A 27,836-nucleotide genomic window follows, 5' to 3' on the forward strand; every position below is an offset into this window, starting at 1 on the left:
TGTCCACGCTGGCTATCGGCGCTTTCGAGCTGAGTCCGGGAGCGAATTCGCTCCAGGACTCAGCTCAAAAGCGCCGATAGCCAGCGCTAGCGAACGGCTTGTCCACGCTGGCTATCGGCACTTTCGAGCTGAGTCCAGGAGCGAATTCTCTTCCGGACTCAGCTCAAAAGCGCCGATAGCCAGCGCTAGCGAACGGCTTGTCCACGCTGGCTATCGGCGCTTTCGAGCTGAGTCCGGGAGCGAATTCGCTCCAGGACTCAGCTCAAAAGCGCCGATAGCCAGCGCTAGCGAACGGCTTGTCCACACTGGCTCTCGGCGCTTTCGAGCTGAGTCCTGGAGCGAATTCGCTTCAGGACTCAGCTCGAAAGCGGCGAGAATGAACCGCGTGGGCGGGCGAAGGGCGGGCGGCAGCGAGGAGTTTGCGTGGGCGGTGGGGAAACTCCTCGCTGACGCCAGCAAGAGGGGGAAGACCCAGGGAAGCCGCCAGCAGCTGATCTCCCGGTTGCCATCTACACATGTGTGCCCATAGAAAAAACGGGCACGCATGCGTAGATGGTATTTTGACTTCCGGGTTGAAAAATCGCGAAGTACCCTGTTCGCAATGGTTGGGGACGCAATAAACGGGGGATCACTGTATATCTTTTCACAGAAAAATATGGTGCATATTTCAACTTGTCAACTCACACTAGCCCAGAGTTTTCATCCATTTCTCTGAGCTGTATAGAATACAATCAGAACCTTAAAAAATAAGCAAACATTGAAAGTAAAGATAGGAAATTGGAAGCATTAATCTTTTAATCTTCTGTTTAAACAACACGTGAACCTCTCCAGATGTTCAATATTCTGAGTGATCATGCTTTTAAAGTAAAGAAGTGTGTGTGTGTGTGTGTGTGTGTGTGTGTGTGTGTGAGATGTGCTTAGAAACTCTCATTATAGGAATTTCAAGTATAGGTATGGGATGTGATTGGTACAATTGGTTTTAATCCTTGGCTGAATAGATATCTGCGCATGGCTGGGTTTATAGACATTGTGGAGATAAAAGAGAGGATAGGTATCCTTTTAAATGTGCTGTTTGAGAGGGCGGGGAACCCGAATTATGCATTGCACAATACATTTGCTGTTTAGGTAAAAGCACACTTTAAACACATATTTAGATTCAAAGCACAGCAAAGGCTAATTTTAAAATGTTAGGAACGTGAATGTAATCTGCATGTGTAAACATATTTATATTATATCCTGAATAATGATTTTATTATGATGATCAGCCAGGTGTTCAGATTGGATTTGATATTTTATTTATCTATCAAGTCGTTCCAAGGACTTATTGTTAGCAACTGTTCTTTAAGCGTGTTAAAGATATTGTAGTAGTAGTAGTTGTTGTTGTTGTGGTGGTGGTGGTGGTGTGGATTCACAGATTGAGACTGGTAGAAATTTAATTTTTCAGATTCTATTGAAGGGCTTAAACATTTAAGGGCTTAAGATTGCATTTAAGAATACAGGCAGGATATTTGTTGGTAAAATTAGGATATTCAGTTCTGATAAATCCAATACTTCCAAATATTGAGGAAGTTCTTAAGGTATCACTTTGAAAGTGTTGTGGCCCACCAGTTTCCAGTGGAACTGGTGAAAGACTCAAACAATGAGGAAGTTGGGGAAGAATGTGGGCCAATTCTGAAGTCTGAGAAATGCTCTAATGGATGCTCTGCATTGGAAGCAGAGATAGATACAGGGCCGCCTGACATTTTTCAACTGCCTTCAGAATCAGAGATAAGTGGAAAAGAAGAACAGATGGACCTGTTCCAGATGCGTGTATGTTGATCTGTTGTCAGGAGAGGAGAACAACTGAGTACCAGGAGCTGACTCAGGAAGAAAGGCACACATGGATACAGAATGGTCCCCCCTCTGGCTGGGGAATAAATAGAAGCAAAAGGAGAGTGGCTTTGTAGGAGACAACTATTCAGATTTCAGTAGAAAGATTTGCTCATCTTGGTTCGTGTTTCAGAGACTGCTTGAGAGAGTAAAATATACAGCTTAATGCCTGGCAATTATCCATGGAACTGATAAGGTCTATACTTTGGTTAATCCTTAGATTCATTATTGCCTGTACTTTTCCATGTGTGAATGCTATGAATTCACAGTAGCTAAATAAAGAGGGGGGTTTTCAGGATAAGGAGTCTTTTTCTTGGTTCTGCTAAGGTTGGGTCAGAACAGAAGTGAAGTGGCTTTGTACAGATTCGGACACGTAATTGCGGCTTTGCTTGAATTGCTTTATTCCAACATAAACATAACGTTAATACAACAGTCAGTATTCAACTGTCAAACCTCCTCGGGGTTTCCCTATTTAACTACCAGCTGGCTGAGGAACGAACCAATGATTGTCCCTTATTTTCCCCGGTCGCTAGGTTACCGCCCCTCTCCCGGTGCCCTTTCCTGTTTTCATAACACTTCCTGTATGGAGCCTCTCTAGGCATCTCCTGTCGTTGGTACTCCCGGACATAACAAGAAGGCTCCTATTATAATTGCAATTCAACAGATTTCTCTTTCTATAAGCTTCAGTTTGCCAGTCCTGATATTGTGTAATTCACACAAACACACACACACACCAATTGCTTTTCTCCACTCCTAGAATCATCCAGAATAGATGATTCAGTCTTCCTTCTTTCCAATAACTTTTATAACAAGTATGTTATGAATGAGTTGCCTGTCCATTTGGATCTTAAAGTCCATCATATCTTAATCTGCTCTTTTTCTGAAATGCTTATCATTGTGATAGTCCAATAGTTTTTAACCACACTCAGATCCAAACCTCTGGCCAAATTTCCAATGAATAATTCTAGCAACTCATGAGTTATGAGGCTGTTTGTAGGCAGTTTGTCATGTTTAAATACATTGTCAGTAGGCCTTTTGATAATATAAAGAATAATGGTGATTACTTTGGAAGATTCCACATTCGATTCCAACTTCCCCTAAATCCTCTTCATTAACTTCCAGCTTCATTTGCCAAAATTTCATTGAAGCATTCATAAATTGTCAAATCATTCCATTGATAACAAAAATCTGAATACATTTCTCAATCCAGCTATGTAAAACAAGATCAAATTTCTTTTTTATAGTGTATCCAAGCAGTAAAACAATTCTGTTCTTTTAAAGAATTATTTAAATTATATTGTTCAATTAGTCCTTTGTTCCTTTTGAATTTTTGCAGCATCTTTTTAGTTGTTGTTGTTATTATTGTTGTTGTTAATTATATTAATATAAATATTACTTATACAAACTATATTTTTATTATTATATACCAAATATGTAAAATCACAGTTGTCTGTTCTTTAATTGACTTTCATATGTACATATGACTTTCATAGCCCTTTGGGATTTTCTGTAATTGACAGATGGAAAAGTTGCAAATGTAGATATTTTGAAAGTGTCATCCAAGATTTTTCAATATTGCAACTAGTGCTGATAACCACTGTGATCACTACTGCTTCGTTTTTTTCAACTTTGATTTTCAGATCTTGATTCTTTATGGTCTTTCTCTAATTGTCTATTATATTATCCTCTGGTATTGCCACAATAATTACCTACACTTTTTCTTTCTAATCACTGTTAAATATGGTATGTTAAGAGCCAAGACTTTATCATCCTTGTGTTAAAAAACAATATTGCCAGGAAATATAGACAAGTCTGCCACCTCGTGGAACAAAATATAAACATTTTTTTAAAAAATCTTTCTAAGTTTCAAACAATTTATTTAGAACAGTTCTGATATTTGCAGACCATTTACAAAAGCCAGGGTGTGGGTACCCTTTGGGATCAAGGCATCTAATTATTAACATCAATAGACAGATCACAGATCAGTAACCAAAGTCCGTAAATATAGAAGTTTATGTATTTGAATCCTAATTTGCTTAGATATCTGGCCATATCATCAGGTTACTTTGATTCAAGGAATAATATCGTAGGGTCACTTTTTAATAATAATTGCAGCAGGCTATGGGGATTTTCATAAAATGGCTAATTTTGAGGAGGTCCGGCAATGTATTAAAAACAGTTTACTCATTAGAAAACTGATGGGGTGGGTTCTAACTTACCTCCTGCCAGTTCTGTATGTGGCATGCATGCACAGTAGCAAAAAATCCCAAAAAATTCTTTTCCTAAAAGGTGGAAACAAGATGGTGAAGCATGCACAGTGCCTGAAACTTGGCCTCTGTATATGCACAGAAGAAAAAAAATCTGAAAAAATATTTTTTTAAAAAACCTGATTTTTTTTAAAAAGATGATGGTGCCCATGGACCAGCATTGACTGAAACGGTTCTGTAATGTTCATTGTGATGTCACCAGCAGTTTGCTAGCAGTTTGGGTGAACTGGTCTGAACCAGGAGGAAACCACCTCTGCCCTTCCCTCTGCTCCCGGTACATGATCATATTTTCTACCCAAAGTGGCTTTTGTCCCAAACTACCGATCTCTAAAAGCAGTATTTTAAAAATGAAATATTGGAAAATTATCACTAGAGGATAATTTTTGTTCTTTAAGGTCCCACAGAGTTGGCCTTCTCTGGGTCCCGTTGACTAAACAATGTTGTCTGGCGGGCCCCAGGGGAAGAGCCTTCTCTGTGGCGGCCCCGGCCCTCTGGAATCAACTCCCCCCGGAGATTAGAACTGCTCCCACCCTCCTTGTCTTCCGTAAACTACTTAAGATCCACCTATACCGCCAGGCATGGGAGATTTGAGACACCTTTCCCCAGGCTTATTATAATTTATGTTTGGTATGTATGTGCTGTTTGGTTTTTAATTATGATACGGTTTTTAGGGTTTTTTTTAATATTAGATTTGTGCCAGTATAATATTGTTTTTATTGTTGTGAGCCGCCCCGAGTCTTCGGAGAGGGGCGACATACAAATCTAATAAATTATTATTATTAAATTATTATTATTGTTATATTGTTCTGGCCTTGTCATAAGTGAATAACTTTACCTACAAAGGCAAGGTGAAGGGAGAAAAGAGTTTCCATTAACCCCTTGCAGCATTGTTGCAACATTTATCAAAACCTCCCTAATTAATATCAGCAGTGGTTGTCTCCACTGACCTGGGGAATTCAGCTGGAAATCAATTCACTAGCTGTCGGTCAAAATCAGATCTTCATTCCCAGTTGCAAGATTTGTAGCCACTCCCCTCCTTCTGGGACACATATTTCTTTCTTTTTTTTTCTGTAGAGACAGGATGTACCACTGTATCTTCTCCAGAACTCATCTGTAGGGCAATAACTTAAAAGCACTGTTGTCATTAGAACTGGCATTCTTTTGCTATCACTGACAGGGCTGGAGGAATCTGCAATAAAGAAATGGTTGACAAAACTCTAGTTTCATCAGATACACACATTCCTTTTGCTTTCTATTTTTTCATAGAATAATGGCTGATATCCCCTTCACAAAGGAAAGGACATTTAGATGTCTAGGAACTCCTCAAATCTGTTACTTTTTTCTCATGTTTTAGTCTCATCTACATTGAACTTTCAACTGCAAAGGGCTTCTTAACTCAAAGTTCTCAAAGTAGAGATTCACTCTCAGCACCTCTGACACTATTTTAATTTTAAACATTATTTTTAAAATTGTGAAATATATAACAAAATGAATCTAGTATGTGTAATTTGGGAAACTAAGTAAATCAAGCTAAAATTATATTGACTGTTCCTAATTTGATAGTTTATTTGTAACTATCATTAAGTGTTATACCTTATGATTCTTGATGAATTTATCTTTTCTTTTATGTACACTGAGGGCATATGCACCAAGAAAAAAATTCTTGGGTGTCCAATTACATTTGCACAATGAAAAATTCAATTCAATTCAACTCTGCTCTTCTCTGCTCTATTCTATTATTCTACCAGTTTCCCCCACAAATAAGACATCCTAATAATAAGCCCAATTGGGCTTTTGAGTGTATGGCAATAAGGCCAAGCACTTATTTCAGAGCTCAAAAAAAAAAGAAAAAAAGACAGGATCTTATTTTGGGGAGAATATTCTATTCTATTCTATTCTATTCATTTTATCAAGGATGCTCAAGAATTTCATCATTAATTTTCTTGATGACATTTGGGGCTTACATTATGATATGTTTGTCTTTAGTTGCATACTTTCCTAATAACTCTGAAACTTTTCATGTTCTCCATTTGTAACAGTCTCATTTGAGGAGTTCACATGTGAGACTTGTCCTTTGGAATGAATGGGAACTAAAATTTCTGAGAGAGAGAGAGAGAGAGAGAGAGAGAGAGAGAGAGAGAGAGGCAGGCAGGCGTGCGGCAGAAATGACAGTTGCCCATAGTCTCCCTCCAGTACAAGTGCCTCTTTGGGGAACTCCTATCTGAATAGTTATAACCTAACAGGCAAAGGAGGACAACTGCAGGAAAAAGAGGACACATTAACTATTTAACTTTTCAATACAAATTACAGCAAAATGCCAAAATTGTATTAGGGTCCATGTTAGTTATTCCACCATCAGAAAATATTGTTTTTGATTTGCAATATAAACATTATTTTCAGAAACATTTGCTAGCGGTAATGTATCTACTAATGATCTACTATTCACATTTTTCCATAGAAACAAATGACAAATCATGTGAACTACAGATTACATGAAACATTTGAATGGTTTTATATTGAAGCCAATTGCTAGAATCAGGAAATAAATTATGTAAATCTAGGCTGGATGATGAAAACAGAAGCAATTTTTTTAAAAAATGACCATTTTGATACGGCGGCTACTTGATGTGTGTTGATGATTCTGTGAAACGGAACATAAACAGGTGAGATGTCTTCCATTCGCAGAATTTGGCCCAGGTGTGACCGTAGATGTGATTGGTTGATGGTCTCCTGGAGGCCTACATTATGACTATGGCATCTGAATTGTAGCCTTGCGACTCTAAGTCCTTCCTTATAACCTCCAGATAGTTAGATGAAACCATCCGGGATCCAAATAAAAGGATGTGCCTTGTTGCAGCATGTCCTCAGAAATGGGGAGCCGCCATGGGGGCATGATGGAAAGTGCTTGAAGATCTGTGAACCAAGGTTGCCTGGGCCAATGGGGAGAAATTACAATAACCTGTGCTTATTAGAGGAGAATGTTGCGGATTAGGTCGGCCAAGATTGGGATTGGAGGAAAGGCATAGAGGAATCTCTGAGGCGACGGGCTCCTGAGAGCATTGATTGCCTCCATTTCCATCTCTGGGTAGTGAGAGAAAATCCTGGGAAGTTGAGCATTGTGAGCAGTCACGAACACGTCAACTACAGGAGGACTGTATTGGCTGCAAATCTGGTTGAATAGAGTCAGAAGGAGTTACCACTCGCCTGGATCTAGTGTTTGGCCTGAAAACCAATTTGCTTAGAGATTGAACTTTTCTTATATGTAGTCTGCCGAGAGAGATTGTAGATGACTCTCTACCCATAGGCCAGCTTGAGGGATTCAAGCATTAGGGCCTTGGATCGGGTTCTGCCCTGGTGACAAACGTGGCTCTTGGTGACAATGTTGTCTATCAAAACCAATACTTGTTTGTTGTGAAGTAGGTGGCAAAAGTGTTTCAGAGCTAGATGCACCATTCCAGCCAATTGATGGGTTGTTGGGCCTCTGATTGGACCCAAGTCTCCTGGACTACCATACCTGAGGTATGGGCTCCCCAGCCTGACAGACGGGTGTCCATTGTAACTGTTATCTGGTTGTTGACCTTGAAGTTGAGCATGCTGAAGAGTGTCACCAGGAAAGAGAGCTAATCACATGGTGCAGGATTGGTATGGAGCGTTGCGACATTGTTCGACTGAACTTCTGAAATGGTAATAGGAAACCCTGAAGCTCCCTAGCATGTAGTCTACCCCAGGGGGTGATCACAATGCAAGAGACCATCTTTCCTAACAGGGAAGAGAAGGGCAATGGAGGCCCTTCTTGAAGCTTTAATCTGAGTAATTAGTTTCTTGATGATAGCTTGTTTGTCTTGGGACAGGGAAACTACTGTCTGAACTGAGTCAATGATGGTTCCTAGGTGTTGAATTGTAGTAGCAGGAATTAGGGAGCTTTTAGCTCAATTTATGGAAAAACCATGGTTTTGGAGGATTTCCATGGTGGGAAGAAGGTCTCTAAGGGTCAGTGATGGGCGACCAAAATTTTAACTACCACACTGTGGGCGTCGCTTATGCATTTTGTTTCAACATCTTTCGGTGCAAATTGGGTGCTCTTGGGTGGAGTTCCAAATTTTGCTACCAGAACTGCATTCCTGACTGTTCCCGTAGGAGCCCATCACTGCAAAGGGTGCATTGTCTGGAGGGAGCGTGCACCCGAATATCATCCAAACAAAAAGTAAAAACCCAAGCCTTGTTAGTGTTTTGGAACTCTTTGGATGGTTCTGATAGAAATAAGGTGAGTAATTACCTCTTCCATAAGAAGAAGGGATTTCCGGTTCCAGAGAACCAAGAGGAAATGAAAAAATGGGAGGGGACATGTTTTTTGGGACAGTTTTAAAAGGAAGAATTGAATTCGAACTAGTTATTTGGTATGAAAAAATGCTGCTTGTAAAAGGGCCCTGCCACCCACCTCCATGTCTATAATGTCATTTATTCCATCATCCCAAGCACAGCGGTCCAGCTCCTTGGATGCATTTTGGGCTGATTGGAAGAGGGAGCATGCATGGATGCAAGAATTAATACAAGAGGACTCCCGTGTGAGCAGAGCTCACACACGTCACACATTAGGACACTCATTCTAAGAGTGCCTTTTCAAAAGGTGAACTTTGTTTTTCCTTGAAGATGTTTCACTTCTCATCCAAGTAACTTCTTCAGTTCAGCTTCTTGGATGAGAAATGAAAGGTCTTCAAGGAAAAACAAAGGCCAGGTGTCTTTTGAAAAAGCATTTGAGGGACAACCATGACTGAAATTTCCATATACAGTGATCCCTCGATTATCGCGAGGGTTCTGTTAAGACCCCTCGCGATAATCGATTTTTCGCGATATAGTGGTGCGGAAGTAAAAACACCATCTGCACATGCACGCCCTTTTTTTCCATGGCCGCGCATGCGCAGATGGTGTTTTTACTTCCACACCTGGGAAGACCCAGGGAAGGTTCCTTCCGCTGCCCAGCAGCTGATCTGCTCGGCAGCGCCGCAGCAGCGAGGAGCCGAAGATTGGGGTTTCCCCTTTGCATGGGCGGTGGGGAAGACCCAGGGAAGGTTCCTTCGGCCGCCCAGCAGCTGATCTGCTCGGCAGCGCCGCAGCAGCAAGGAGCCGAAGATCGGGGTTTCCCCGCCGCCCACGCAAAGGGGAAACCCGGATCTTCGGCTCCTCGCTGCTGCGGCGCTGCCGAGCAGATCAGCTGCTGGGCGGCCGAAGGAACCTTCCCTGGGTCTTCCCTGCCGCCCATGCGCCGCTCGAGAGCAAGAGGGGGAGAGATAGAGAAAGAGAGAGAAGGAAAGAAAGAGATGAGAGAGGGAGGAAGAGAGTGTGAGAGAGGAAGAAGCAAGATAGAGAAAGAGAGAGAGAAAGAAAGATGAGAAAGGAAGAGAGTGACGTCATCGGGTGGGAAAATATTTTTAATTAATATTTTTTGAAAAATCGCGATATAGCGTTTCGCAAAGATCGAGATCGTGAAAATCGAGGGATCACTGTATAGTGTTGTGGTTAGCTCTGGCCCAGCTCCTGCCCCAAGGACTGTGGATCCACATGCTGCAGGCCTTTTTTGTCCCCGGTGGAATCTGATGATGAAGGCTCCTCTGACCAAGAAGACATGAGTGACAGGGAGGAGGAGAGTGTGGCAGACAGCTCAGAAGGAGATCAATTATCTATCTCCTCCTTGGATTCAGAACAAGAGTTAATGATACAGCCACGCATGCGGAGAGTGATGCATAGGCAACAACAACTGAGAGATTATTATCAAAGATAATGAGGCCACCTGTGGTTGGGTGGGGCTGTGGTAATTAGTGAGGTTACTATAAATAGCAGCCTGTGGGTTTGGCCATTGTGGAGGATTATCTGATCGTTGTGTTTCGTGACTGCTTTACTGAATTTGACCTTTTGTGTGCTGATTTTCCCCCGCTTTGAAACTAAACCAGAGCACAGTGTGTTTCACCTTGTGAAAGAAGGACTGTGAATTTCCTCACAGCTGCAAGCTAAGTATCACAGAACTGATAAGGGACTTGTACAAATTACCAGTTTGTTTGCAGACGAGTGCTCTTTGCTATACCAAAAGAGGGCTTAGGTTAAGTGAATTTTCATTATAAAGAACATTGTTTTGAATTTTCAAACGTGTGTGGGTCTGAAATTTGTACCTGTGAATTTTTGGGAGGAGTCTACCAGAGAGCCCGACAGAACATATACTTGGGACATTCACTTTCTCTCAGCCAGGGGTGGGTTCCTCCGGTTTGGACCGAACTGGTAATGACCCACCGGTGATGTCAATCTTGAAGGATTAAAATAAAATCTGTGAAGAGTTAAAAGCAAGCACAATTGGCTTCTTCAGGATTCTGATTAGAACAAAGATGCCATTCCTCTATTTTTCCCTTCCCCTTGCACATGTATATTCAACAAGTTTTGTCCTATAATAATCCATTGGAATCTTACTTCAATTTGATATATTTCTGCCACAGTGAATGACTTCATGATTGAAATCAAAGGATGTTGCCATCTGCTACATCGTCTTCCTAGCCAATCTTAATCTATTTTTAACAGGCTATCATTTGGGGGCCAAGGACATTTTACTGATTCCAGAAAGTTAAATTGAATAGGTTCTCTACATCTGCATTATGATGCCAGAGCCTATCACTATAGCCATATCACAGATTCTATCATTTTCATAAAAGTCATTGATGTGTTACTCTAAAACTGCCTTAAGAGTTCATTTAATCGGGACTATTGTGCTTTGTGAGTTTTCAGCTGGTGCCTTATCCAATATATACACAAACTCCATTCTGGCAACATTAAAACCAATTAGCGCTGCATTGCCACTTCAGAAGTGAATTAAAGTTGACAGCCCAATCAATAAAGATGAGGTAAATATCCAGCTGAGGGGGAAAAGGGCCATCTGTTCATCTCTCAGTGAGAGGACAGGAAGGAAAGGGGGTTGGATGGGGAAAAGAACTAGTGTACAACATGACAGGCATAATCTTCTCTTCGTTGTTTTGTCACAGTGCCAGCAAGTCTTACCATACCTAATAGCCATACCCATTTTTTCCAATACTTCATTTTCTTTCCCAAGTATGTAGAAATTGGGAAGCAACTACGAAGCCGTAACCTTTTAGAAGTTTCTGAAAATCACTTTCAGCATCCCTCATCATTTTCCACATCAGCTGATCCTATGGGACATTGTAGCTTAGCTACAGTCGTATACACAGTATCCTAAATCTAGGGATTATGAAGCCTGTCAATTCTGTAGTAGACAAAGTGACGCTTCAAGCAAAAATAAGCAGGAGGGAGGAGATTCATTATTTTGAAATAATTTGATGAAATAATTTGCAGGCCTATTTTACATACCGTGTTTCCCCGAAAGTAAGACAGTGTCTTACTTTCTTTTTATACCCAAAAGCCCCACTATGTCTTACTTTCGGGGTATGTCTTATATTGGAAAAAAATTGTCGAATCTTTTGTTTTAACCATAAAATTAACATTTAGACGCGGTGACGTATGGAGGGGGGGGGCGGCGCGGAAGTGGGCAGGAGGCGGCGCTCATTAAGATCAGAGGGAGGTGGCAGACGCGGCGACGTATGGAGAGGGGGACGGCGTAGGCGTGGGCAGGAGGTGGCGCTCATTTGGATCAGACGGAGGCGGCAGACGCGGTGACGTATGGAGGGGGGACGGCGTGGAAGTGGGCAGGAGGCAGCGCTCATTTGGATCAGACAGAGGCGGCAGACGCGGTGACGTATGGAGGGGGCGGCGCGGAAGTGGGCAGGAGGCGGCGCTCATTAAGATCAGAGGGAGGTGGCAGACGTGGCGACGTATGGAGAGGGGGACGGTGCGGACGTGGGCAGGAGGCGGTGCGCAGCTAGATGAGAGGGAGGCGGCAATACCCCCCGTGTTTCCCCGAAAGTAAGACATATGTCTTACTTTCGGGGTACGGCTTATATTAGCCGACCCCCCTGAAACCCCTGATACGTCTTACAATCGGGGGTGTCTTACTATCAGGGAAACAGGGTAGGTGCTGTGGCTAAGGTTTTTGGCTCTTTCCTTAAAAACATTGGTTAGTCTAGTTCTTATGGTTTTTACTATGTGTTGCCCAAAATCCCATTTGTGAGATGGCCAGGTGTATTAATTGGTAATGTTATCAGCCTGAGCAGCTGATAGGGGATCCCACCTGAGAAGAGGCTGATGTGGTGATGCACCAGCGCCCTGCACAGTTAGCATCTGAGTCCAACAGTGAAAAGGCTGGTGAGGACCTGGTGCCTGAGACAAAGATTTAGCCAGGGCCTCCAGAAACTCCCATCAGTGACGAGGAAGAAGGGGAGGAGCCTATTCTTAATACACGGGCATGGAGAGCTACCAAAAGGCAGGAATGGTTCCTTAGGAGGATGTCTCCTCAGGAGTAAGCTTGGGGCAAATTGGCCACTCCCCTAACCTATCTAAGGAATGACACAAGCAACACTTTGTAGAAAACAACGTTTGTTTATATGCCTTCATGTCTGGACTTCTGAAACGTCTGCTCGACTTTGGTTCTTGTTCTTGGCATTTTTCCTTCAAAGTGCTTATAGGCATTTTTATAATCATTGTAAGCTTCCTGATATCTCCAAAACTTTGCTTAGACTTGATTTATTATTTCATGGTCCCATGCTGGCTGTTAATGAATTTGAATTAACAGCCGGTGTTCAACAAAGACTAATTTAAACTGTATTTTTGTTTGAAGACTATTAAGAAAGCTCATTAGTAATTTTTAATTTAGTAAACAAAATTTTGACAGAGTTTGTGTGTACTGTATTCTTTGTGGGCCGTAGCTGGGGTAGAACAGATAAACAGATTAACAAATAAAAAGCAAAATGGGTTTGGGTTTTTTGTTTATTCAATTTACATATGGTAGGTGTCCATCTTGTAATTACATCCGTGAACAACAAACATTTAAAAACCAACAGAATTAGCACAGAATAAAGCAATGTAAAGTGATGCATTATTGGTGTCCTTGGAAAGGAATTGGGGGCATATTTTTTTTTTACACATGGGCCATAATTAATTTTTTTGGATATCGTGTGGTTGTAATAAATATGGGGATAAGGGAAATGGGCATGGTTCAGAAAGTTCAAAGAGTAATGATTTGGAAGAAATAGAATATTTTAAGAAAATGCGTAACATTTTATGAAGCAGCATCTAACCTTGGTGATCTCAAAAATTTAAACAAGATCAGATCCGGTGCTAGAATGAAAGATGATCAGGAAACGGCATCCCTTAAGCTTGATTGAGATGTTGAAACTACATTCCCAGGGGGCATGAATAAAACCTTTCTCCAGCAAAGGATAACTGCAGATAGCTATTAGGAGTTCAATTTATAGAAATCTTTGCCTGAAGCCTTTTTTAGAGCAGGGGCTTAAGAGCCCTAAGAAAACCTTTTGGATGAGATCTCCATCATTACATTTGTTATCAGTTAAACAGATAGTGGAATCATTTGAGGGAGCAAACTGTTTTGCTATCTGTAACTTGTCACTGGGAGGAACGAATGCCAGCAGAGGCAGTGAAGACTTGGGAAACTCTATAGGGTGGATGGCAAAAATACAGCTTTGGCATTTGTATCAATATATATCAGGACACACAAAATCTGTGCTACCACTTGACAAGAATTTTCTAGAGCGTGTGGCTGCCACTTATTGTTTGCCCTTATGTATTGTGGTTAGCTCTGGCCCAGCTCCTGCCCCAAGGACTGTGGATGTGGGGAAGACATCCACATGCTGCAGGCCTGTTTTTCCCCAGGTGGAATCTGATGATGAAGGCTCCTCTGACCAAGAAGACATGAGTGACAGGGAAGAGGAGAGTGGGGCAAACAGCTCAGCAGGAGATCAATTATCTAGCTCCTCCTTGGATTCAGAACAACAGTTAATGATACAGCCACGCATGCGGAGAGCGATGCATAGGCAACAACAACTGAGAGATTATTATCAAAGAAAATGAGGCCACCTGTGGTTGGGTGGGGCTGTGGTAATTAGTGAGGCTGCTATAAAGAGCAGCCTGTGGGTTTGGCCATTGTGGAGGATTATCTGATCGTTGTGTTTCGTGACTGCTTTACTGACTTTGACCTTTTGTGTGCTGATTTTTCCTTGCTTTGAAACTAAACCAGGGCAAAGTGTGTTTCACTTTGTGAAAGAAGAAGGACTATGAATTGCCTCACAGCTGCAAGCTAAGTATCACAGAACTGATAAGGGACTTGTACAAATTACCAGTTTGTTTGGAGACGAGTGCTCTTTGCTATACCAAAAGAGGGCTTGGTTTAAGTGAATTTTCATTATAAAGAACATTGTTTTGAATTTTCAAACGTGTGTGTGTCTGCAATTTGTAGCTGTGAATTTTTGGGAGGATTCTACCAGAGAACCCGAAAAAACATTATGAATATGTGTTAGACATACAGTATTGTTTCATTTCAATATGTTGCCCTTGTGTTGGTTCTTTTATGGTGACGAGCTGATTATTTAACAGAACAGAGCCAAATTTTGGGTGGTTTTTTTAAAAGTGAGGGATTGGTCATAGGTCTGTGCTTTTGGGCACCAAAACTGCTGCTACTCTTACCCATTTTGTATTGGCTTCATTTTTTTAGGACTTACACTGTAATTCAGGTGTGATTCTCATTACATATCAGTGCAACCCTTGGCTTCTTCCCAATTTTCAGTAAAAAATATTTTTTATTGAAGTTTAAAAATTAAAAAGAAAATAAACACACATACAAACAATAAAAAAGAAAAATAAAATAAAAAAGAAACACATACAAATCACAATGTAAATACATTTACAGAACAAAAGAAAAGAGAAATATATACACATAAAAGGGAAAAAAATGTCTTTCATAGAAACATAGAAGACTGACGGCAGAAAAAGACCTCATGGTCCATCTAGTCTGCCCTTATACTATTTCCTGTATTTTATCTTACAATGGATATATGTTTATCCCATGCATGTTTAAATTCAGTTACTGTGGATTTACCAACCACGTCTGCTGGAAGTTTGTTCCAAGGATCTACTACTCTTTCAGTAAAATAATATTTTCTCACGTTGCTTTTGATCTTTCCAACTAACTTCAGATTGTGTCCCCTTGTTCTTGTGTTCACTTTCCTATTAAAAACACTTCCCTCCTGAACCTTATTTAACCCTTTAACATATTTAAATGTTTCGATCATGTCCCCCCTTTTCCTTCTGTCCTCCAGACTATACAGATTGAGTTCATTAAGTCTTTCCTGATACGTTTTATACTTAAGACCTTCCACCATTGTAGCCCGTCTTTGGACCCGTTCAATTTTGTCAATATCTTTTTGTTGGTGAGGTCTCCAGAACTGAACATCAAACACTTCCTTTTGTTCACTTATTTTCTTGGCAGAATTGGAAGAAGAAATAGTGGATAGTTCCCAATTTCCATTGGTGTACTTGTTTCAGAAGAGCTCTTGCAAAGGATGGAGAGGGAAAAGAGGGCATGCAATCCCTCCCCGTTTGCAAAAAGGGTGCCTAAAACGCGAGGAACTGGAGGGGGATCTGACACCTGAAAACTTTGTATTAAACCCTTTGCTTGCTTTCTGCAGGCGACTTGGAATCTAAACCAAGGCTGGAACTCCCAAGCACTGGCTTAGTTAGGCATTCAGAGGAATGGCAGCAACATTTTTTGCCTCTATTTAAAAAGATCTTATTGGAAAGCTCCTAATCTCTGAAACTCCCGCACCGCTTGAATCCAGACTTGCCACAGTTACAAGGGAAGCAAGCTTCCTTGCAATTCTCCCAGGGACCTGAATTACCCCCAACATCTGCATCCCACTTTCAATCCTCTCGGCTCCTGCTACCTCCTTCCGCCGCTCCCTCCCTCCCTCCTGCAATCTTTACTCCGTTAGGACTTTGCTCCATGTTTTGGCAGCTGGGATGATCCCAGTGCAGTGTCTCCTTTTCCTTCCTCCTGAACTTTCGCCCCTTTCCCCTCCGAGTTAGGGATGCTCTCCACAGTTCCCTGGGCTCCAAGTAGAAGTGAGGATGAGGATCCCCACCAACCATCTGGGATTACATTTGAAGTATAAGACTCACCCTCTTTTTGGGGTGGGGGTAAAAAGATGCGTTTTATACTCACAATAAAAATACGGTAATAAAAACCAATTAGTTTTTAGTTTTGAATATATATTTGTAACCTGTAGAATTTATGCACCATATACACTGAGAGCATATGCACCAAGACAAATTCCTTGTGTGTCCAATCACACTTGGCCAATAAAATTCTATTCTATTCTATTCTATTACATGCTGTTGATGGGAAAATAGGTTAGCCATGGCTATAGCCTTTTATTATGTATACTATGTTGAAATTTGTGCTACATGTTGTCTTTCCTTCTCTTTTTAATGAAATCTGTGTCAGTGTCCCACAATATAGTGTGCCTGAGTGGTTTTAAATAATTTTCAGTTGACTTTTAGTGATGAGAACTTTCAAAATATGTGTTAGTGGAGTGGGAAAAAACAGCAACTTGGGACAAATAAAAAAATACTTAGTGGGTGTTGTGATTCAGCCTGAGGCTCCTCAGGGAACGGCTGGAACTCTGCCGGATCCATGCTCAGAGGGGGAGGACGATGAACAGGAGGGGGAGGACCAGGCAGAAGAGGAAGAGGAGGAGGGAGAGCAGCCTGAGACCCCCGGGGGGAGGCTCTCCCCAGCGAGTAGCCTGGCTATCATAGATATGAGGCAGAGACGGGCAGCCCAAAGAAGGGGCCAATTAGCAAGGTATTTCCATCCCTGAATTGGTAACAGCTGGGTTTGGGTGTGGTTCTCCTCAGCAGGGTTGAAAAGGCAGGCCCGCCCTTACTGTATTGTGGAGAGTTATCAATTGGGAGTCCTGTGACCTTGCTTCGATTCTTGGCATCTCTGATCCTGGCTTGTGGCTTCGAAGGCTGAAGACTTGGGGGAGGCGTGGGTTTTATTACCTCCAGTGTTGTTTTTGTCAGCAAGAATCCTGTTTTATTGCCTGGCCATCGTGAAACCTCTGTGAAGCTTCATAACGTTCCTGTCTGTAAGAAATTTTTGTTACCTGTGTTTGCTTTGAAATATATAAACTGCCTTTGCTTTTTACCAGTGTGTCTGGCTACTCTTTTTAGTTGGTGTTGGCGTCTGGGGGGACCCAGACAGAACAGTGGTGTTGTGGTTGGCTCTGGCCCAGCTCCTGCCCCAAGGAATGTGGAGGTGGATGCAGGGGAAACATCAACATATCATAGGCCTGTTTTATTGCCGACAGAGTAGGTAGTGAAGTTTCCTCGGAAGAAGAAGAAGGTGGGGGTGACTTGGAAGAGGCAGGCTTGGCAGACAGCCCAGGAAGCCAATCTCTATTATCTTCGGTAGATACGTATGAGGAATTGCATGCACAGAGTTATGCATAGAAGAGATCAATTGAAGAAATATTACAGGCAGTAGAGAATCCACCTGTGGTTGGGTGGGGCTCATGTAATTATAGCAGCTGTTAAATTGGCAGCGTGCGGGCTGAGCAGTGTGGAGATTATCTGATCGTAGTTGTTGGGAGTCACGGAGTTTGAGAAAAGAAATCCTTGTAAGTTTTTGCCACGTCTGGAACAAACAGTATTTGTGTCAAACTGCAGAATACTGGTTTATTGCTGATTTATTGCTTTCCTTGTTATCGGACTGTAATCCATTACTGCCTTGTTTATACAAGAAATCCCTTTGAATTCTAAAAGGGAGTTTTGCTTCTCTTTTGTTGAGATAAAAAACATTTACTGGACTTCTACTGCGTTTGTGTGTCTGTTTTGAGCCAATTTCCTTTTCATTGGAGGCTTGTACTAGAAGCCGGCAGAACAAGTTGACTATTACTTTACTACCATGGAAATGGAGAATACTCAGTATCAATCAGACATTCATGTATTATATACAGCCTGAAATCCCAGCCAAAGAAAATAAACAATGAAAAACCACCAATAATTCTGGTGACATGTTTAACAGCTAGAAGCAATTAGGAAATCATTTAAAATTTGGGCTTCTGAGAGTACAGGAAGTTCGATGCTTAGTTTCCACTGTATAATAATCTTTTCCTTGGCCAGTCTCCTTCCTGGTGTCAGTCATATTGTATGAATAGATCTGAGAAGGAAGATTTCCCATGGGATATTTTATAGAGTTATAGAGTAAAGAGAAATCTTGCCATTGAAATATTTTTGAAAATGTTCTTATTCTGGAAGGGTCTTAAGAATTACCACCTACTGTGTCTTCTTATATGTACAGTAGAGAAGATGTTTATGTCCAGCTGTGGCAATAATTTGGACATTTAAAGTACCAAAAGGCAGTCTAACTTTTAGTTTAAATGAAAAGAATGATAATGAATTCCTGGACTTTAACACTAACAGTATTATTACAGTGTTTCTTTCCTAAAGTGTGAAAGTTGCACCTAGTTACTTCAATACAGCAACACAACAAAGCAGTTAAGTCACTTATCTATTTTGTATTAATATTTATTGTTGGCATCATCTCAGCTATGTACAAATATCCCATTTGAAAATGTAAGTATGTCTACATTTTCACATGTTCCACATTAACAGAATAAAATTTGATGACAATATACACACATTTGCAGCTGTATATAAATGTTTTGTCCATTAAAAAAGAAAAAAAATACATAATTAAAAATGAAAATGCATTACACTGCTTACAAATTAACAAAAAGTAAACATTTCCCCAGTCATTCATGTTCATAATCTAAGGAAAACAAAGCAGAAAATTCAAGTCAATTGTGGCTGCAATCCTGTGCAAACTTAGGTGAATATAAACCCTATTGAAAGCAACAGAGTTAATTTCTTAGTAAACACTCAGGATTACATTGAATATTATGCAAAATAATTATTTTTACTTTGGATAAGCACAATTTACAAAAAGTTAAAATGTATTTTTTATTTCCAAAACTTTCCTTTACAATATTGTTTATATGATTTAAAATTAATCATTTTAAAACTGAAAATGTTGGAAGAACTAGCAAATGTAACCATATTTTAAAACTACCATTTATAAATTGAAATTACAAACAGAACAGAATTTAAAAAAATGCACACTCAGGATTTCCAGGATGGATTAAAGATATAGAATCACTTAAAATATTATTTTTTACAAGTTAACAATTTACTGCTGTGGCTGATTTAGGCACTGGATTTGTAGAAACAGATTTTAAAAACAACTTCGTCTTATACAGATAAGATATTTGCAATCACAGATTCAATACTACTTTTTGTTTGCTAAATTTAACACAATCCAGGCTATGTTTCTGACTTTCTTGTTGGTCCAATGACGATTTAAAACAATTTTATTTCTTTACATCAAAAGAAAACTCTAAGTATTTTGCACATCTTACCTTTCCGGGTTGCACTCCTTACTTGAGACTTAATTATACTGAACACATTTGACCATGTTAAGATTACACTGTGAATATAATCAAGTTTGGTGATTTTATCTGGATGGTATCTTTGAGAGTTAATGTTAGTAAACTGGTTGAATGGCTTATTTATTTTCCAAACAGCTGTTGCTCAAGGATGCTTAGGACATTCCTCCTTCATGATGATAACTGCAGATTCACCTCATATAGGAGCACCTTTTTAAATAGCATAAACAGTATTAGAGTAGAAAGATTCTGAACCTGTAGCAATGTTGAAAATGTTATGGCTAGATTGTGTCACAGAATTCTCATGAACAGAATGTGAATCAAGATTAAGACTGGGCTAAACCATCCCATAAATAAATTGTAGAGGGAAGGCTTTACAGGAGATATAGGTGCCTAATTCCCACAAAAAGAGTTGGCCCCATAGACCATAAATAATGTCTATAGTCTTACCTCCAGTACCAGTGAAGTTTTTCCCAGATGCTGGACTGAAAAAAGGAATGCCAGAGTAGATTAGGAGTGTGATGCAAAATATATCCAAAATCCAAAACTTTCTGGATACCAAAATATTCTGCTTCAGCTTAGATACAGTATAATTTATATACGTCTTCATGGAGAATGGAAAGCTTCCCATTATACAATAATTGCACAAGTCTGAAGAATTTACCTTCACTGATGAGTTAAGAATATTGTTTAATATTTATAGTTGAGTAAAGGAGGGCTGGACGAATGATGGGGCTGTTCAAAATGTTAATCAGACATGCAAGTGTAAAACAGCCCTCCTTGAAGGGTGATAAGGGCATGTGGGAATGATCTTGAGACTTAGAAGATTCTGTTAATGTAAACTTACAATAAAGTGCAATTATTGCAAGAATGATAAGTTTGCAAGTCTGAAAGTACGTTTCTCTCTCTTCTTGCCTTTGCAGCCCAAGAAACTAGAAAGGTGAGATGTTTGCCACACCCACATTCCTTCTACAGGCTCAGGTGCCTTACATACAATTGTTGCCTGGCTGTAGCTCCCCCCCCCCCCCAATCTTCAAGATCATTCCCATTATGAGATGTTGGGGCCATTTCAATCTATAAGGCTAAGAGCCGCTGCTTTGGAGACCTTTTCACATCATGTTGTGTGCAGTGCCACAATCAATCATTCACTTATGGCCACAATTGGAACTGGAATATCAGTTGCTAAGCAATGCCGTTATTAAGCAAGTCGACACCGGACCGGACCAAATTTTACAACTATTTCCAACATAGTTAAGCAAATCACCATGGCTGTTAAGTACATTTCTCATGGTTATTAGATGAACATACAGTTGTTAAGTGAATTCAGATTTCTCAATGTCTTGGAAGCTGGATAGGAATTCTGTTGGGGTGAGAAGCAGCAGTGGGTTGCTCCCAGTACAGCCTGGTTCTAATAACAGGTAGCACTAGTGGCAGGAAGCTCGGGTTGCTTCTGTGCATGTGCAGAAGCTCCTGTGCATGCGCAGTAGCATCATGGGCACATGTAAGCGCGAGTGCGAGAACCGGTACCAAACAGTTTTAGAACCCAATATTGGTGGGAAGGCAGTCAAATGACCACAAAACACCGCAACTATGGTATAAGTGGGCTGGTTGACAAATGGCCAAATTGTGATCATATAACTACAGGACTGGTGTGTCTATCTAAATTAGAAGAGAGGTCATACTTTTTCAGAGGCCATTGTAATTTCAAACTGTTGTTAAATGAATGACTGTAAATCAAATATTACTTATAAAAGAATAGGGATTTAATCAGAAAACCACATCTAACATCCTGCAGATTTTGATATGCTACCAGAGATAACCCCAGGTGCCTCACACAATTCAGGGGCCAGTTTCCCATGTACTTTTTTTCATTTCTTTTCTTACAAAAAAAGTGTTTTTAAAAAGCTTGCTGAGTCAGCAAGCCTGGCAAGGATCTGAAGTGGGAGCTATAGGCAACATATTGCCTGATTTAATTAACCACTACATGGTGCTCCAGGCATAATACTCATATTAAGAATATTTAGCTTATTGACAAAGACCTGAGATGTCAGAACTAATAATATCGTGTGTAGCAGGAGTCTGATAAAGTTGATGAGCTATTGCTTATTTATCTGTTCATAGCTAGAGATATATAGGCATACACATGATCTTAAACGGACATTATTTGAAAGGCATTATTTTTTGGAAATGTTAAATGGTTCTGAATAGCAATAAAATTGAATTCATATTTTAATACAAACCTCGGGATGGAAGCAGATAAAAGAAATGAAGCAGCTATTACCAGAATGATTACATAAAAAGTTACACATTGGAGGAAAAGCTTGTACGTTGTTTTGCACCATGATAGTTCAATTCAAAAGAATCGTGAAAATACCATTTCTATCTCTTAAAGTGACTACAGAGGCGTTTCAAGTGAGAAAATTCTGTGAACACATTACAGTTTCCATCTTAGACTAGGTATCTGACAAAGATGAATCAGAATATATTTTAAAATATAACCTGTAGTAGGCATTGTCCTGAAAAAAAAGTCCCCACCAAAAAAATAGATTAAAAAAAAATCAGACAAACTCAAGATTATATCAGATTATCCGAAATAGAAAGAACAAGACTATCAATCATTCATTAATGAAATACTTTCCATTAGCAGGAGAAAAATAAGTAGTAAATTCTTATTTCTTCCACTGAGCATATTGAGACACTGTTTTGTTAAGTATTTCCCCCCAAGATTAGCGCACAACCACTTTTTTTCTTTTTTTCTTTTTTATAAAGTTAGCAATATAAAAATCTAGTCATTTACAACCTTCAAAGAAATAAGAAATCAACTTGAAAATCTACTAACTGTAGAAGTTGGTCAGAGTCTGAAAGTAGACGCTTACATTACTGCCAGGATTTTGACTAAAAAACAGCTGCTTTTACAAGACTAGTATATAAACAGTAGTTGTGTTAGCTTGTCTTTTCAGTAACATTTTGGAAACTGATCTCTACTTTTATTAGGAATCAAAAATTTACTGACAAATGTCTGTCTGATGTAGGATTTTCACCATTACCCTTACTGAAAAGAGACAGTTTCTATGGCAATACTCATTAATAAGTGCATAACATGCGGCACTAATATAGTGCAAAAAAATTGCCTTATCTGTAGCAAAAAAGTTCCAGGCAACAGTTTGAGAGTTAGAGAAAGTAAAAAGTATTACACATCGATATTAAATGTTCAGACAACTTGTATAAAATTTGAACCTGAAGATTCTTAACTCCTTGATAAATATGTGTGGTAGTAGTGCATTAGTACCTGGGACTGCTAACAAGACAAGAATTTTGCAAGTCTTTACCTCTTTGAAAAGCTAGTTCAGAAATCTGCCTCCTGTCGTCCAAAAATGCCAAAACTTGTTCAATAGTTTGTTATTCTCAGTTAAAGTTTACAAGATGCTAAACACTAAGTTTTTTTAAACCAGTATATCATTTGAGATATTTTTTTAACCTATGATGCAACTGAGTATACATATATATATATGTTGGATATAAAGCATTATAGACAACCTGGTATGATCTTCCCATGCTAACTGAGTAAAGTTAGATTAATGCAGCAGACTGTTCTGGTATCAACACTCCCAAATCTCAACATAATATGCAAGTGGTTTTATAGTTCGTATGTTTCAAAGAGCGCTGCATAAAGATGCTCAGCTGATGTGCTTACAACTGAAAATGGCCACTGGAATTTGCTGTACCAATTGGTGGTCACGGACAAAGATTCCTTCTTAGAACATCCATAGCCATCCATCTTATCTTTTTTTCTTTGTCTTGTGTAACATCTGTTTGGTAAGGTCCACAATGTGCATGCTGTTTTTCAATACTACTGTTTCAAAAGTTTAAAGAATGAGAAGCAATTATTTTACATGTCCGCATCTCCATCATAAGCCAGGGTTAAAGGTTTCAGACGGTTATTCTGTCTTCTCTGTGGTTTCTTTGGCTTTTTACTGCAATAAGCAAAAGCAAACAGTTAGCAATCTAACAGATTAAGCCAACAGACAAGATAGGTTTGCTAGTCATTTCATTCAGGATGAGAAGGCAACATGGATTTATAAGCAGTTCTCACTTTTCATAATTTGGTTTAAATTGCTTTATCTACAAGATTCTGAAGGAAAGAAACAGCAAAAACAACAACAACAACAACAACAACAACCCATGTAGATTACAAATGTATTGACATGTCATAGCCAAATATCTATCTATCTATCTATCTATCTATCTATCTATCTATCTATCTATCTATCTATCTATCTATCTATCTATCTATCTATCTATCTATCTATCTATCTATCTATCCACCCACCCACCCACCCACCCACCCACCCACCCACCCACCCACCTACCTACCTACCTACCTACCTATCTCTATATCTATATCTTCGGGACCGCCTTCTGCCGCACGAATCCCAGAGACCGATTAGATCCCACAGAGTTGGCCTTCTCTGGGTCCCGTTGACGAAACAATGTTGTCTGGTGGGACCCAGGGGAAGAGCCTTCTCTGTGGCGGCCCCTACCCTCTGGAATCAACTCCCCCAGGAGATTAGGATTGCCCCCACCCTCCTTGCCTTTTGTAAACTCCTTAAAACCCACCTCTGTCATCAGGCATGGGGAAATTGATTCCCCTGGGCTGTTTCCGTTTTATGTATGGTTTGTATGAGATGTATGATTGTTTTTTATATTAAGGGTTTTAAACTATTTTAATTATTGGATTTGTACTGTTTTTGCTGTTGTGAGCCACCCCAAGTCTTCGGAGAGGGGCGGCATACAAATCTAATAAATAATAATAATTATCTGTCTGTCTGTCTGTCTGTCTATCTACCTACCTACCTACCAACCTATCAAGAATTCTCCTAAAAATGCAAGTTCCAGGTATATTTATAAATGAAGAGGCAATAGCCATCATGATCACCGGAACTTAAAGTTTATCTAAAGCTACTAAAATTACTTAGCATACCTTAGCCTTCTACTAACTTCATCAGTATTAAAATCCCTATTGAAGACATAGATGATTTTATATAATGATGCTCAATCTGCTCATTGCCCGTGTCATAGGCCTATACCCTAACTAATAACTAATTAGTTACTAAGTAGTTATTAGTTACTAATCTACATAAATCAACTGCATCAATTACCCAAGGTATTACCCCACCAACTAATCAGGATGTTTCAACACAGCCAACCAATCCACTTGCAGCAGCTGAGCCAGTATCCACACCCACCCACCAGTATTTATAGAGGGACGATGTTCAAATCATGCTTTGTTCACCCAAGGCACCAGTTTGAAGATGATGAGTGGGACCTCATCAAAACATCGCTAGATTCTCTGCACCTTACACCCGAATATGCCAAGACCTACATACCTGTACCCGTGAAAATCTATGAAAACAAATACACACACACGTGTGGTGTGTGTGTGTGTATGTAAAATATTTTTGCTGAAAATGATGTGTGTGTGTGTCTGTGCCTGTGTGCATGTGTGTATGTATATGTATAGTTCGCTGGAGAAGGATAGCTTATGGATTTGAATGAATGAATGAATGAATGAATGAATAAACAAACCACTAAGCATCTCCACTGTAAGTACAAATATAGGTGTTGAATTCGGTTGTGGAGGTAGCAAATGAAGAACATATAAAACATTACAGCTCTTCTTTGGATTTGAATTTAGTGATTGTTCAAAGTTTTGACACTACTGAGTGAAGGGCACTTAGGATAAGCTCTAGCAGCCAGAATGATCACCTTTGTTTATGAGAAACCAAGTGATTACGATTTCCATCATTGCTTGCCCATTCCCCAAGGAAGTTGGAAGTCATGATTATATGAGGTTTTCACCATATGATCCTTGTTTCATCATAGTGACTGGGATGGTTGGAATTTCCATCACTATGCAGCATGGAATGACATGGTATTTTATGACCACATCATTTAGTGATGGAGTTCCTGGTTCCCATAGCTATTGTTAACACATATCGAGAAATTGAACATTAGCTTGAATAGGCAGAAGATAACAATATAGGAATCAAGTGAGGAACACTCACTAAACATTCAGTATTAAAATGGAAGGAATACATTGAAACAAATGTATGTCTATTTGTATATTTACTATATACTATTTTTGAGGAAAAATATAATTAACGATAAAACTCACCAGGCTAGATAGGTCATAGATATTACAAAGATGAGCAAAACAAATGCACCAGCAGCTACACCATAAACCCAGGTCTTCAGCTTCCCATCTAAAATAAATGTATGTTAGTCATTAGTAATCAGTTAGTGCCAATCAGATATTTTTAAAAAGTACAGTAGGTGTTATCAACAAATGATGCATTTTTGATGTTAGACATGCTTGCTTGGTTGGTAAGTAAGATTATATCTTTTCTTGAAGCATCTCAATAGAAAAAAATGGTGAAGAATGAAGAACAAAACTTTTATTCAGGTATCACTTTGAGGAATATGTTTTGTCTTGAATCAGATGTAGTATCTGAATGTGTCTAGAATTCATGTTTTTGGAAACTTGTAAGATCTTTTAATGGCTTGATTCTTTTGTATATTATTGATCAACTCAATATAACTTCAAACAAAGACATTACAAAGAGAATACAAAAAAGCTTTGGCTTTTTTCCTAAGAATATGTTGTAAGCAGCCCTGAGTCCGCGGAGAGGGGCGGCACACATAGAAACATAGAAACATAGAAGTCTGACAGCAGAAAAAGACCTCATGGTCTATCTAGTCTGCCCTTATACTATTTTCTGTATTTTATCTTAGGATGGATATATGTTTATCCCAGGCATGTTTAAATTCAGTTACTGTGGATTTATCTACCACATCTGCTGGAAGTTTGTTCCAAGGATCTACTACTCTTTCAGTAAAATAATATTTTCTCATGTTGCTTTTGATCTTTCCCCCAACTAACTTCAGATTTTGTCCCCTTGTTCTTGTGTTCACTTTCCTATTAAAAACACTTCCCTCCTGGACCTTATTTAACCCTTTGACATATTTAAATGTCCCCCTTTTCCTTCTGTCCTCCAGACCAGTGTTTTTCAACTAGTGTGCCGTGGCACACTAGTGTGCCGCGAGACATGGTCAGGTGTGCCGCGAAGCTCAGAGAGAGAAAGAAAGGAAGAGAGAAAGCAAGAAAGAAAGAAAGCAAGCAAGAGAGAATGAGAACAAGAAAAAGAAAGAAAGAGAGAAAGAAAGAAAGAAAGAAAGAGAGAGAGCAAGAGAGAGAGAGAAAGCAAGGGAGAGAGAGAAAGAGAGGGAGGGAAGGAGAGAGAGAGAAAGACATAGAGGGAGGTAGGGAGGGAGAAAGAGAGCAAAAAAGAGAGGAAAGAAGGAAAAGAAAGAGGGATGGATAGAGAGAGAAAGAGAGATGAAGGGAGAGAAAGAGGGAGGGAGAGAGAAATAGAGTGAAAGGGAGGAAGAGAGAGAGAGAGAATTTTTTTGTCCAAACTTTTTTTAGCCCCCCCGCCCCCCGCTCAATGTGCCCCAGGGTTTCGTAAATGTAAAAAATGTGCCACGGCTCAAGAAAGGTTGAAAATCACTGCTCCAGACTATACAGATTGAGTTCATTAAGTCTTTCCTGATACGTTTTATGCTTAAGACCTTCCACCATTCTTGTAGCCCGTCTTTGGACCCGTTCAATTTTGTCAATATCTTTTTGTAGGTGACGTCCTATAAATAAATAAATAAATAAATATAGGACACAAGTCCTATAAATAAATAAATATCAATAAAATGTTAAATGTGGGGGGTTTTTTCCCTGTTAGTCACTAAAACTGTTTGATGACTATGAATTTATACGTGCTTTATATAATGTTACTTAATTCTTCTCCCTCTTCCTTTCTTGGTCACAAAACCTTTATTTAGATCTAAGGGAAACACTTGAAGGCAGGGCAAGAAGCAATTAATGAATGCTAATCAAGGAGAGAACCAACCTACAACCAAGGAGAAATTTCCTGACCGGTAAAACGATCAGTAGAATGACTTGCCTCTAGAAGTTGTGCGTGCCCCAATACTGGAGATTTCTAAGAAGAGATTGGACAACTATTTGTCTGAAATAGGTTTGTGTTTCCTACTTGACAGGGAATTGGACTAGTAGACCTCCAAGGGCCTTCCCACTCTGTTGTTGTTCTGTTCTGCTCAAGCTAAACTTATTCCTATGCAGTGTTCCCTCTAATTTTTTTGGGGGGTGGGCGGAAAAGTATAGTGTCTGAGCGGCAGTCCCTTCGGGACTGGGCGGCACAGAAATGATAAATAAATAAAT

At 39.8% G+C, this 27,836-nt stretch overlaps 1 protein-coding gene across 1 annotated transcript in view; it reads right to left on the reverse strand.

The window, feature by feature from the left end:
- Positions 1–21,757: 21,757 nt before the first annotated feature.
- Positions 21,758–27,836, reverse strand: part of THSD7A (thrombospondin type 1 domain containing 7A) — a 367,936-nt gene continuing 361,857 nt past the window's right edge. Inside the window, exons 32-33 of the mRNA XM_070730018.1 lie at positions 25,722–25,809; positions 21,758–23,520 (exon numbers count right to left, since the gene is read on the reverse strand). Of these exons, the coding sequence (XP_070586119.1) occupies positions 23,436–23,520; positions 25,722–25,809 (173 nt within the window). The 3' untranslated portion in view covers positions 21,758–23,435. The remainder of the gene's footprint in view (positions 23,521–25,721; positions 25,810–27,836) is intronic.

Source organism: Erythrolamprus reginae, chromosome Z (assembly GCF_031021105.1).
Source record: "Erythrolamprus reginae isolate rEryReg1 chromosome Z, rEryReg1.hap1, whole genome shotgun sequence".
Taxonomy (NCBI): Eukaryota; Metazoa; Chordata; class Lepidosauria; order Squamata; family Dipsadidae; genus Erythrolamprus; species Erythrolamprus reginae.